The sequence below is a fragment of the Etheostoma spectabile genome, chromosome 20, assembly GCF_008692095.1.
Source record: "Etheostoma spectabile isolate EspeVRDwgs_2016 chromosome 20, UIUC_Espe_1.0, whole genome shotgun sequence".
NCBI classification, from domain to species: Eukaryota; Metazoa; Chordata; class Actinopteri; order Perciformes; family Percidae; genus Etheostoma; species Etheostoma spectabile.
This window is the reverse complement of record NC_045752.1, coordinates 1,592,974-1,606,500: the sequence shown is the minus strand read 5'-3', so window position 1 is coordinate 1,606,500 and position 13,527 is coordinate 1,592,974. Positions and strand designations below refer to the sequence as shown.

The 13,527-nt window shown below is 41.4% G+C and overlaps 2 protein-coding genes across 2 annotated transcripts; both read left to right on the top strand.

The window, feature by feature from the left end:
* The first annotated feature begins 143 nt into the window (after window positions 1-143).
* LOC116670543 (tudor domain-containing protein 6-like) lies at window positions 144-9,270 on the top strand. The gene is made up of 3 exons (XM_032501117.1): window positions 144-284; window positions 7,428-9,116; window positions 9,233-9,270. The coding sequence occupies exons 2-3, from the start codon at window positions 7,454-7,456 to the stop codon at window positions 9,268-9,270; spliced, it is 1,701 nt and encodes a 566-aa protein (XP_032357008.1). The 5' UTR covers window positions 144-284; window positions 7,428-7,453.
* Window positions 9,271-9,445: 175 nt separating this feature from the next.
* LOC116670347 (tudor domain-containing protein 1) lies at window positions 9,446-13,497 on the top strand. Its single transcript, XM_032500834.1, has 3 exons — window positions 9,446-9,583; window positions 10,415-12,431; window positions 13,199-13,497. Exons 1-2 carry the CDS (start codon window positions 9,455-9,457, stop codon window positions 12,425-12,427), a joined length of 2,142 nt encoding a protein of 713 aa, XP_032356725.1. The 5' UTR covers window positions 9,446-9,454; the 3' UTR covers window positions 12,428-12,431; window positions 13,199-13,497.
* The last annotated feature ends 30 nt before the right edge of the window (window positions 13,498-13,527 follow it).

Here is a 13,527-nt window from a genome sequence, read left to right as displayed (position 1 = left end):
TGCGCACCTGTGTCTGCGAGAGTTTAAAACTTATTTATAATAATAGTAATGATAATAAAAGTGTCACTATGTAAACGTTTAATTTGCCAGGGTTCATGATTTAATCTATATAAACACATTTAAACTAATAAAAAGGGTCAGTTTAATATCGTGCATATATTCATCGGGACATTATTAATCACCCACAAATGTGAAGCCTTTAAAAACCCACGTGAGTGGGGCCCGCCCCCCACCTCCTGACAATGAATCCCAATGATGAAGAGTCGCCTGCAACAAACACGACGGTGAGACAATGGAGATATGTTTAATGATGTAACAAGTTGGTATGAGTAAATGGGGGGCGATCAGAGCTGAGTGTATTATGTTTAACACGCACACAATACAAAGCAACGTAAAGCGTGTGCTTAGAGAGTGGGATATTAAGTTTTTTTTATTATTATTTTTGCATGAGGAGCTCGATTTGCAACTGCCTTGCATGGTTGGAGCCAGTTTAGAATCACAGACATGCAACTCTGTATATTTTTAGGATTATCAAAGTGAATTAGGCTGTAAAATAACTTTTAGATGATAATTACAACGCATTTGAACACGGGTGTGTTCTTGATTAAAGTAGGCTGATTTAATTTTCAAAACTGTTTGATTGTAGAAAAAACTGTCTTAGCTACATCTCATATTTATATATTCAATAAGGCTTTCTAAGCCTGAATCAACCAGCTTGCATTTCCCCTAATTTAATCATTATTACCCTGGTGACCACCATTTTTTTTATTAAATGTTAATTTAATGCACATAGATGACCTAAAATTTCAAATGATTGATATATTTAAGGGTTTTGTATCTTGAATTGTAAACACTGTAATTCCTTTTTGGCGAGCATGCAACATGCAACTCTCAATAAAAATGGGGATATGTAAACTAACCTTTAAATCTGTAATACTGCAAGAGGTGACTGTCACTTGGATGTAACTTAATGCTGAGATTGTTCATCTACACAAGTTTTATGAGGCACCTTGCTTCTAAATCTAACTATAAAACAGGGAATCTCTGTATGTGCGTGTGCGTCTGTCTATTTTTTTAAAATATTTTATTTTTTAAACCTTTCAATAACCATTAATCCAATGTACTCCACACTTTGTTTCCTTGATCCTCTATGAACTTGACGTTTGGAATTTGGAGCAGTTTGGACAGCAATGGATGTTAAACTATGTATAAGTTAACAACAACAAAAGTTGAGGGAAAACAAACCTTTCCACAGCACTGGCTCTTCTGTGTCTACCTTTCACAATGAAAGCCCAGCTTAATATCACTCTGAAGACTCTCAATAAAACAAGCGTTTTGTCAACACTGGATATCAAACAAAAGGTAGACACTATATCATATTAACTTGCTGTGAGCTGTAAATTCACCACTTCTGAACAGAGGGCTGAACGTAATGTCTATCTATGTCTTTCTTTTGTCCCTCATGCCATCAGACTATACAACTACTCACTAGGGGGGAGGAGGAAATAGGGTAGGAAGGACAATTCATGCATACATACATACACACATACATACATATAGGGCTGCACAATTAATCGAATTTTAATCGGGATCACGATTTGGACTTCCCACGATCAAATTTGCGTGATGAGCGATTATTTTTTATAAAGCGTCATTTCATAGAACGCTCCGTGTTTTTTGCAAAGCTAATCTACCGCTCCGTAAAGCCGTCTGCTCATGAGCCAGTCAGAGTAGTTCACTGCACCGCGTAGCTATGTTTCTAGATGTAGACAGTCACAGAGGACAGAGTAGCGTGAGGAAAATTCAACAGATAGCAGTCGGTAATTAGTCAGTCTCAAGGTTTACCAGTTTACCAGTAAACGCAACACTTTGTCCCATCTGTTGTTTTTCAGACAACAGCAGTGAGCAGTGCTAGTCGGTGCTAGTAGCGTCTGTTAGCTGTTAGCTCCTCTAGGACGCACCGGCGCTAATGTCCTCGCATCCGCTGCAATGCTGTTTATATGGATACGGTTTAATTTTGCGTTACAAGACCCATTTTGTCTGCAAAGCCGTGCCTGTGTTGGATCTTTCTACGCTCTCTCGTCCTACTCTCTCTCCTCTTACTCTCCGTGCCCCGCCACACAGCGGCCGCCGGTCCACACTTCTGATATTTGTCTACAGTTAAAAAAATTTTTTTAACACAGTTGTATATTGTTAAGTATGAGGGGCAAACCAGTGTTTGTGCCAGTGTTTCTGTGGGTAACTCTGCTATCGCGGCCGCCACGGCGAAGAACACAGAAGAAGTTGTTAAATATCATCTTTAGAAAACGCTCTTATTATGGTAATAGCGTTGGTTGTTATATTCAAGGTATTACGGTGTTACGTTTACGTAAGGTATTACGTTTCTTTTTATATCTGCGTGTATGCCATGTATGTGAGTAGAATTCCCTTGTAGCAGGAGAGTGACGGATGAACAGAGCCGTGCACATGTGAAATAAATAACTTCATGGAACAAACGCTCCGCTTATACTTCCACTCAAGTTAAGCCTGCGCAGTCAGGTTATGGCCCAGGTTGAAGATAAGTGAGCTTGAGGTTTAACGCAACGTATTACGCGGCAGCTAGCTAACAGAAGTAAAGCTAAGCTAGAAATCGGCGGGATGACAAGATGGCCCACCGAGCAACAGGAGTTCCAGCACCGCAGCTTTTATTCGACGGGTCGGAGGAGAAATATGACCTTTGGGAAACGAGGTTCCTGAGCTGCTTACACATTCTGAAGTTAAAGGACACTATCTTAAAGAGCCCACTGATGCAAACGAAAATCAGTTAGCTGAAGACAGACGAAAAATGCCGACTGCTATGCTGAGCTGGTAGGCTAATAGACTATAAGAGCCTATCGCTAATTAGGCATGAAGCCGCTGATGATGGCAGGAAAGCCCTGAGTATACTTAAAGAACATTATTCGGGAAAAAGCAAGCCGCGGATTATAAATATGTACACTTCATTAACAAAGTTACGCATGACAGACAATGAGACTGTTACAGACTACTTAATAAGAGCGGAGAACATTATTACTGCATTAAGGGATGCAGGAGAGACCATGAGTGACGGGCTAATTGTAGCCATGATGCTAGGCGGATTACCAGACTCGTTCAAGCCGCTAGCTGTCCATGTAACGCAAAATGAAGATAACGTTACGTTTGCAGATTTTAAAAAGACGACTGCGGGTCTTTGAAGAATCAGAGAAAATGAAAACGACTGAACCTACTACAGATAACGTGATGAAGATGCATACAAAACAGGGCGGAGGCCACAGCAAGCCACACAATAACAGAAAAGAAATGCAACATTACTTGCTACAAGTGTGGAATAAAGGGACAAAGGGCAAGAAACTGTTTCAGAAAAGTGTGGTGTAATTACTGCAAAAACAACACGCATGCAGAATCACTATGTAAGAAAAAAGGGGAACAAGATGGCGTCAGAAAAGTTGCAGATGAACAACATGGCGACCAAGACCACCTCTTTAAGGCCAAGTACGTCAAAGGTGAAAGACCACCAGGTAACGTGAAAATGAAAGGCATCATGGTGGACACAGGTGCAACTTCCCACATTGTGAACGACATCGACAAGTTTGAGAATTTTGACAGATCGTTCAAGCCAGAGACCCACTCAGTAGAATTAGCTGATGGAAGCAAGTGCAGTGGGATGGCGCAACAGAGAGGAACGGCGGTGATACATCTCTTAGACAACGCTGGACGACAACACACAGCGCACCTACGAGATACACTCTACATTCCATCTTACCCACTCAACATCTTCTCGGCAGCAAGAGCAACACACGGAGGAGCGACATTAACCTTCAAAAATGGGGACAGTCGCATGGTCACCCAAGATGGTAGCAGGTTTGACATTCATGAAAGTGAAAATTTGTATTATTTGCCAACTGTTGAAAAGAATGTTGATCAATGTAAAGCGTGTCATGATATGCAGACGTGGCATGAAATATTGGGTCATTGCAATTATGAAGATGTGAAAAAGTTGCAAGGTGTTGTGAAGGGAATGGAGATTAAGGGAGGTGTAGTTAGTTTGGATCAGTTATGTGAGGTGTGTACACAGGGAAAGTTCACTCAGACAAGAAACAAGGAGCCAGATAGGAAGGCAAAGAAACCTTTAGAACTAGTCCACACTGACTTAGCCGGCCCCATGCCAGTACAAGCAAGAGAAGGGCAAATTGGATTCTAGATGTGAGCAAGGTGTTTTCATTGGCTATGACAAGAACAGCCCAGCCAATCTAGTTTACTATCCAGACACAGAGAAGGTCCAAAAACACAGGTTGGTAAAATTTACCACTAAAACAACCAAAGAAAGGGAAACCCAAACACCTGAGTCACACATAGAATATGAGGATGTACATCCTAGGGTTGACAACTGTGAAGAGAATGTTGTTGATGAAAATGTACCAGGTCAGGGTGTTCAAAGTGGTGCTACTGATACTTTACCTGAAAAGAATGAGCACACACAGCCAGGTGAAGCCACAGAGACTGTGATCAGAAAGAACCCACCGAGAACTAAAAAGAAACCAGTTCATCTAAAGGACTTTGAGACAGAGGATACAGAGGAAAAATTGCACACATGCATGGACTCTTGTTACAGAGCAGTGTGTGATGTTCCTCAAAGTTACCAAGACGCCATTGCATCAACCAAAGCAACGCAGTGGAGGAATGCCATGGAAGAGGAGATTCGATCTCTGGAGGAAAATGAGACTTTCACCCTTACTCAGTTGCCACCAGGCAAACAGACAGTGGGGGGCAGATGGGTTTATGCACTTAAGACAGAAATGGATGGATCTGACAAATATAAAGCGAGATTTGTAGCAAAAGGCTACAGTCAGAAACCAGGCACTGATTATGAGGAGACTTTCTCACCCACAGCTGATATGACAAGTGTGAGGGTAGTCATGCAAAAGGCAGTGCAGGAAAACCTTGTCCTACACCAAATGGACGTCAAAACAGCCTATTTGCATGCTCCAATTGATTGTGAGATGTACATGGATCAACCTGAGGGTTATGAGAAAAAGTCAACAGATGAAAAACTAGTGTGCAAGTTACACAAATCTCTCTATGGTCTAAACAGTCAGGAGAAATTGGAATGCTATGTTGCATACATGTTTAATTGAGAATGATTTGTACAGAATCCGCTGATACTTGTGTGTATACAAGAGAAAGCGAAACGAGAAAGTAATCCTAATAATATGGGTTGATGATCTATCATAGCAACTAATAATGAGTGTTATGAAAATGTGAAGAGGATGCTTACTGAAGGTTCAAAATGAAAGACATGGGAAAGCTGAGACATTTCTGGGGATAGATTTTGAACAAGCAGAGTATAGTCAAAATGTCTCAGGAGAGATATGTGAGAAAAATTCAGATCGATTTGGAATGCAGGATTGCAGGTCTAGAGAAACTCCATGTGAACCAAAACTTGAATACACAGAAGATGCTGAAAAAATGGATGAGCCAAGAAAGTACAGGGAGGCTGTAGGAAGTTTAATTTACTTAACCACATGTACCCGACCAGACATAAGTTTTGTGGTCAGTAAACTCTCTCAGCACTTCGCTGAACCAACAGTAGAACACTGGAACACAGTGAAACATGTGTTCAGATACCTCAAAGGTACAACAGAGCAGGGGTTATACTTCAGGAGAAATGACACAGAAAAACTAGGTCTAAGGGCCTACAGCGATGCTGACTGGGCATCAGATACAGCTGATAGAAGAAGTACATCAGGGTATTGTGTCAGTCTAAATGAAGGAAGCTCTTTGATATCCTGGAAAACAAGAAAACAACCGACAGTAGCATTGTCAACTTGTGAGGCTGAGTACATGTCCTTAGCATCAGCTATACAGGAATGCATCTACTTAGAACAACTGCTCAGGGGTATAGACACATACCAATATGCGCAAACAAAGGTGTATGAAGACAACCAAGGTGCCATAGCACTAGCCAAAAATCCAGTTCACAGACAGAGATGCAAGCACATTGATATTAAGTATCACTTCATCAGGGAAAATGTGAATAATGGAAAGTTTATTTTAGAGTATTGTCCTACTGAGCAAATGATTGCTGATGTTCTGACAAAGCCAGCTACTAAGCTAAAGTTAAAAAGATTTTCACACAACATGTTTGGCACTTAGGGGTGCAAAGAGTGTTTATTGCTTTAAGATAATGACGGAGCATCATTATGTTTTGTTTCTATACAACCCAGTGAGATAAGAGCGAGTGGGGGTGTTAAATATCATCTTTAGAAAACGCTCTTATTATGGTAATAGCGTTGGTTGTTATATTCAAGGTATTACAGTGTTACGTTTACGTAAGGTATTACGTTTCTTTTTATATCTGCGTGTATGCCATGTATGTGAGTAGAATTCCCTTGTATGCAGGAGAGTGACGGATGAACAGAGCCGTGCACATATGTGAAATAAATAACTTCATGGAACAAACGCTCCGCTTATACTTCCACGTCAAGTTAAGCCTGCGCAAGTCAGCCAACTTAACAGAAGTTATTGAATGCAGCTAACTTCAGTTGGTAGAATAACAGCGTGGGAGACGCAGCTGCTGGACCGAGACCGGGACCTGGACCTGGCCAGAGATGTGACCCATGGCCAGAATATCATAGTTCATAAAAATGCAGCGCAGTGAAGATACAGACGTTTCATACACACGACGTGTGTATCCGCCGTTCGACCCATGCTGAACCCGTTCATAATGATCAGCCGTCTCTCTGTGAGTAGCGTCCATCACACTCCCTCTCGCAGTTATAAACAGCCTATGTGACAATACAATTTGTTTTGGTTAAAATCAACAAATAATCGTGAGAATAATTGCGATCAAAATTTTGATCAAAATAATCGTGATTATCATTTTGGCCATAATCGTGCAGCCATACATACATACATGCATGCATGCATGCATGCATGCATTCATACATACACACCTGGACTTAAATTCCCACCTGGTCACTTTATCACTTTAACACTGGACTCAACACTGACACTTTAATAATAATTCTTTTCTTTTCGTCTTTTCTTTGTCTTTTCTTTGTTTATTTGACGAATGTTGTTGTTGTTGTTGTCTTTACACTGTCTTATCTATTTTTTATTTCTTTTTTCTTGCTAAAACTGCTGCTGGAATTTTCAATTTCCTCGTGGGAGTCATCCCAAAAGGATCAATAAAGAGAAGTCTAAGTCTAATTTCTGAAGAGATAGTAGAACTTTTTGGTGCTGATTTCCACTCCGTTTATTAGGTACACGTGATGCAGGTAAATGATTATTTAAGCAGATTAAGTGCACAGATGGTTACCAAACTGTCCTGGAAATTCTAAAGGTTGGTGGCGTAATAATGGTTAAAAAAAAAACTGTATTTCTTCAACATTTCTTTTTTTTTTCTGCAGGTGTATTTAACCTCCTGAGCTTCACAATGTGTTCAATTCCCGGCCTTCCAACACCAGGATCAAAAGTACCAGTTCTCATCACAAGGGTAAACCTAAACTCCACTTGTGGTCTTGTGGAATTGTGGATCAACATGGATAATGGGAGTAAGCGTGCGTATGATCAGATGAGAGATGAAATTCAGACTCCTAAAAGGAAGTTTTACGGACCAGAAGGAAACCCAGGTGATCACTGTCTGGTTTGCATCAGTGATACCTGGCACAGAGCTCGGATTGTATCGATTCAAACTGAAGCTTGCAAAGTTTTTCTGATTGACCAGGGACAGCCTCACATCGCCACAAATGAAGCTTTAGCATGGGGCAATAATGACAGTTTTCTCCTTCCTCCTGAAACTGAATCATGCATACTCGCAAATGTCCTCTCCCTTGGGAATAACTGGCCTGAAAAAGCCACAACGTTTTTGGAGTCCCTGCCTGGCAAGAACTTTAAGGGACTGGTTCAACATGTGCTGATGCCACACAGGACCATTCTCCTTGACATACCAACTATTTCCAAGCACATGTGTAAGATTGGAGTTGCAAAGAAAATGCCAGTAGATGAGTTTAAATGTCTTGTACAGAAATGTCTTGAGGCCGACCACGTAACGCAGCAACAGAATCTGAATGTTGGTTGCCAACTTCAGAAGAATGACCTATATTTTTACCCAGAACTGTTAACTGATCATTTTGAAACGGTTAACGTGACAGCGGTAGCTGATCCATATCATATTTTTTGCAAACTCCAAATTTTTTCCAAGTCAGTGAAGATATTATCAGAACAGATCCAGCAGCACTATGAAGATTCAGATTCGGGAGAGACACAGCTTTTGACCTGCGGGGATCCATGTGCCGCTAGAGGCATAACCGGAAAATGGCATCGCTCATTACTAAAGCAAACAATGACTAGCGATGATGCTGTGGAAGTCTTTCATGTGGATGAAGGAAAAAGTGAATTGGTCCCAATTGGAAATATCAGACCCCTGCATGTAAGATTTCTGAAAATGCCAGTTGTGACGTATCCCTGTTCTCTTGATGGTCTAAAAGATAATGGCACAGGGTGGACTACAGATCAGACTGATTACTTAAAATCACTGATCCTGAACCAGACCCTTGTGGCAAAGTTTTACCACAACGGTATACGTCAAGATGTCTATAATGTCATTCTTTATGCACATAATGCTGCATGCATCAACAGGTGTTTCATAGACATGGCAGGACCCATTTCACCCTCCAAGACGGAACCAGATTCAAATGTACAAAATGTACCCATTCCCTCAATATTTTTCAGTCCACTTGGAGACAAACGTGGCATGGAATTGCATAACAAAGTCCTTGTAAATGTTGATGGTTTACTGGAGGAAACTTTGCTATGGACCAAGAACCGAGCAGTCAATGGCAGAACAGATGATGGACCCACTTCTGGAGCTGGCGATACTCCAATCAAAAGAAGCTCAGAACATCCAAGCCCTTTAATACAGAGCACTGGGAATCATTTAGCAAGTTTCCCCTCTGAGGTGCAAACTTCTTCTGGTGACAAAGGGATGGATAATGGTTATCAACTCCATTTCTCAAGCTCGGAACATCCAAGCCCTCTAATACAGAGCAATGGGAATCCTTTAACAAGTTCCCCCTCTGAGGTGCATACTTCTTCTGGTGAAAAAGGGATGGAAAATGGCTACCCACTAAATGGCCATCCACATTGCACAGATCATCCACTTGGACTTAATAGCATGAAACAAGAGATGACTAGTCTTCCGACTCTCCACCAGATCTCCAACAGTTCAGAACATGCCAGCGTGCCAAATGAGGACGGTTTAATGCAAAAGCTCATAAATGGATCAGTATTAGAAAAGACAACCAAACAAAAACAAGTCCACAGCAGCAATGGGACATGTGCAAGAAATGAGCTGAAGTCACAATCCATGTTCAACACAGAGGATTATCCAGATATTGCAGTTCCTCAGTATACAGTAGAAATTGAATGTGAGGAAATGGCAAATATAGCAATGCAGAAATACTGGAAACCAGTTGCCAAAGAACCTGTTGGAATAGAGCACCCTCAACCAGAAACTTTCCTCCCAGATGGTCAATCTGAGTCCAACATGACACACCTCAGTGTTACCAAAGGAAATGTGAATATAACCAATGTCCCTGCACCGGAGATTGAACATGAAAAGAATTTGGATGAAGGAAGAAAACCAAATTTGGATGTCATAAAAAGTGGCCAAATTGACTTAGAAATTACACAAGCTTCCCTTCCTTTTTGCCCCGAGGGAAATGTTAACATCTGCATGTGGCCAAACATTTCTCAAAACAAGACAAGAGCAGTATACACATCCTGCATTGTTGGACCACATTACTTCTGGTGTCAATACACAAACACTGAAGACCTAAACATAGTCTCAAGACTTGCTCAGGAAGCAGGACAGGCCCATCAGGACAAGACGTTCCCCGAGACTCTTGGTCCTGGCAGTCCATGCCTTGTTCTGTTTTCCAGTGACAAAGAGTGGTATCGAGCTCAAGTCGTTAGCAGAGTTGACAATGAATTCAAGGTTGTGTTTATCGACTATGGAAATGAATTTGACGTTGACATCAAGAATGTGAGACCAGTGCCTCAGACTCTGCAGGAGAAGGCTCCTCAGGCCTTTCTGTGCTCTTTGAATGGATTTGATAAGTCCAAGGGCTCCTGGGATGACAAAGGTTATGATGATTTCTACAATCTGGTGGTTGATAAAGAACTGAGAGTGACAGTGTTTAACACAGAGGATCATCCAGAGTTTGCAGTTCCTCGGTATGCAGTGGAACTTGAGTGTGAGGGAGTGGTTGTGAATACACTGATGGAGAAATACTGGAAACCAGTTGCCAAAGAATGTGTTTTGATAGAATACCCTGAAACAGAAACTTTCCTTGAAGGTGGTCAATTTGAGTCAAACATGACACACCTACGTGTGTCCAAAGGAAATGTGAATACTTGCATGTACAAGAAGCCATGCGTCTCCAAACACAAAAAGGAGGAGGTATATGCCTCTTGTATTGGGGGACCCAATTTCTTCTGGTGTCAGTACGCCAACACGGAGGAGCTCAGTGAAGTATCAAGGCTTGCTCAGGAAGCAGCGCACACACACCAGGACACAACGTTCCTAGAGACTCTTGGTCCTGGCAGTCCATGCCTTGCTCTGTTTTCCAGTGACAACGAGTGGTATCGAGCTCAAGTACTTAGCAGAGTTGATGATGAATTCAATGTTGTGTTTATTGACTATGGAAATGAATGTGACATTAACATCAAGAATGTAAGATCACTGCCTCAGAGTCTACTGGAGAAGGCTCCTCAGGCCTTTCTGTGCTCTTTGAATGGATTTAATGAGTCCAAGGGCTCCTGGGAGGATGAAGGTTACGATGAGTTCTACAATCTCCTGGTTGATAAACAACTGAGAGTGGTGGTAATCTACACAGAGGATCATTCAGAGATTGCAGTTCCTCAGTATGCAGTAGAGATTGAGTGTGAGGGAATGGCTGTAAATGCAGCAATGCAGAAATACTGGAAACCAGTCGCCAAAGAATCTGTTGGGTTAGAACACCCTCAAGCAGAAACCTTTCTACAAGATGGTCAATCGGAGTCCTACATGACACACCTCAGTGTTTCCGAAGGAAATGTGAAAAATTGCATGTACAAGAAGCCAATTATCTCCAAAAACAAAAAGGAGGCGGTATATGCCTCTTGTATTGGGGATCCCAATTTCTTCTGGTGTCAGTACGCCAACACGGAGGAGCTCAGTGAAGTGTCAAGGCTTGCTCAGGAAGCAGCACACACACAACAGGACACAACGTTTCCTGAGACTCTTGGTCCTGGCAGTCCATGCCTTGCTCTGTTTTCCAGTGACAAACAATGGTATCGAGCTCAAGTAATTAGCAGAGTTGAGGATGCATTCAATATTGTGTTTATCGACTATGGAAACGAGTGTGATGTTAACATCAAGAATGTGAGACCTCTGCCTCAGACTCTGCAGGAGAAGGCTCCTCAGGCTTTTCTGTGCTCTTTATATGGATTTGATAAGTCCAAAGGCTCCTGGGATGACAAAGGTTATGATGAGTTCTACAATCTGGTGGTTGATAAAGAACTAAGAGTGACAGTGTTTAACACAGAGGATCATCCAGAGCTTTCCGTTCCTCGGTATGCAGTGGAACTTGAGTGTGAGGGAGTGGTTGTGAATACACTGATGGAGAAATACTGGAAACCAGTTGCCAAAGAATGTGTTTCGATAGAACACCCTGAAACCGAAACTTTCCTCGAAGCGGGTCAATCGGAGTCAAACATGACACACTTACGTCTGTCCAAAGGAAATGTGAATACTTTCATGTACAAGAAGCCATGCGTCTCCAAACACAAAATGGAGGAGGTATATGCCTCTTGTATTGGGGGACCCAATTTCTTCTGGTGTCAGTACGCCAACACGGAGGAGCTCAGTGAAGTATCAAGGCTTGCTCAGGAAGCAGCACATGCACACCAGGACACAACGTTCCTAGAGACTCTTGGTCCTGGCAGTCCATGCCTTGCTCTGTTTTCCAGTGACAACGAGTGGTATCGAGCTCAAGTACTTAGCAGAGTTGATGATGAATTCAATGTCGTGTTTATTGACTATGGAAATGAATGTGACATTAACATCAAGAATGTAAGATCACTGCCTCAGAGTCTACTGGAGAAGGCTCCTCAGGCCTTTCTGTGCTCTTTGAATGGATTTAATGAGTCCAAGGGCTCCTGGGATAATGAAGGTTACGATGAGTTCTACAATCTCCTGGTCAATAAACAACTGAGAGTGGCAGTAATACACACAGAGGATCATCCAGAGATTGCAGTTCCTCAGTATGCAGTAGAAATTGAGTGTGAGGGAGTGGTTGTGAACACACTGATGGAGAAATACTGGAAAGGACAGGCTACAGACCATGCCTTGGCAAAAAGTTTGTGATCAGGTTAGTAGACTTGATTTTTTTTGTGAAATCTTAAAACAGTCTTGTAGCTAACTGAGATTCATTAGGTATTTAATGAATGCCATATTCATTTAATGCTGTATGATCTCTCATCTTTAGTGGACCAGATGATGACAGTGATGTACTCTAGTTTTTCCTTCCCAGCTTCATTCTCGTCGGTTTTCCAGTGCGATAACCCCACACATTTTGTAATGATACTGCGCATCTGCCTCATCTGGCTTACTTCCTGTAGTTTCTGTAACATAACCGTCTGCTGCAATGTCACCCAAAGCTGCCGTACCTTCAGAGGCAGGCTTACAAAAATGATGAGTATAGTTTGAGTTGGACTGTGTTTCATATCTACTTTAATATTCACATTAGTTAATTTAATGTTTGCACAGAGAATGACCACCAAGCAACTGTATTGTTGTTCATAAGTGACTCGCAGACAAACAAGGTAAATTTATGACCAAAACGTTACATATCCTGGTGCTTTTTTTAAGTGGGTATATGGAAATTGACTTTTCCTAGTGGATATATGGGGTATACCTGCATACCACATAGACTACACTACTGGATGATGAGGACTGGAGTTTAGAGTCATCTAAAAGGCTTTAAATAATGATAAAACTTGTTTTTCCTCATCTAACCTGTCTTCCGAGGGATAAAAAATGTGGTAAAAACTGGCAGGGAATTATTGAAATTCAGACATGAAATCACTTGGTTGGTTTTCAATATATAATCTAACATTTTGTGTTTATTGGTTTCAGATCTGGACCCAGATGAATACCCATGTTGCCCAACCCAGTTGTGACAGAGCAATCTTGGCTGTTAACTGAAAATGTACTGATTTGTTGGTAAACTACATTTAATAAAATTTCTGACTAAATGAAATAAAGTGTAATACGTTCATAACTTGTGTCAATAAACGTACAGTAGTTGCATGAAAGAATAAGAGGCTTAAGTTTTTAAATTGATAACATTGGAACTGGCTTTGTTGCAGGCTGTGTTACTGTAGTTATGCAAAACATCTTGTTCTTCAACATTAACTATGTTGAGTTTTACAGTCAGTTTAAGTTGTTTAATAAATTATACTGGA

Bases quoted from the DNA above. Each gene is read 5' to 3' on its own strand.
- LOC116670543 (XM_032501117.1), top strand. From the start codon at position 7,454: ATGTGTTCAATTCCCGGCCTTCCAACACCAGGATCAAAAGTACCAGTT. The intron at 9,117-9,232 runs GTGAAAAAGGGA...ACTCTCCACCAG, and splicing joins TGAGGTGCATACTTCTTCTG to ATCTCCAACAGTTCAGAACA.
- LOC116670347 (XM_032500834.1), top strand. From the start codon at position 9,455: ATGGCAAATATAGCAATGCAGAAATACTGGAAACCAGTTGCCAAAGAA. The intron at 9,584-10,414 runs ACCAAAGGAAAT...CACCTACGTGTG, and splicing joins ACATGACACACCTCAGTGTT to TCCAAAGGAAATGTGAATAC.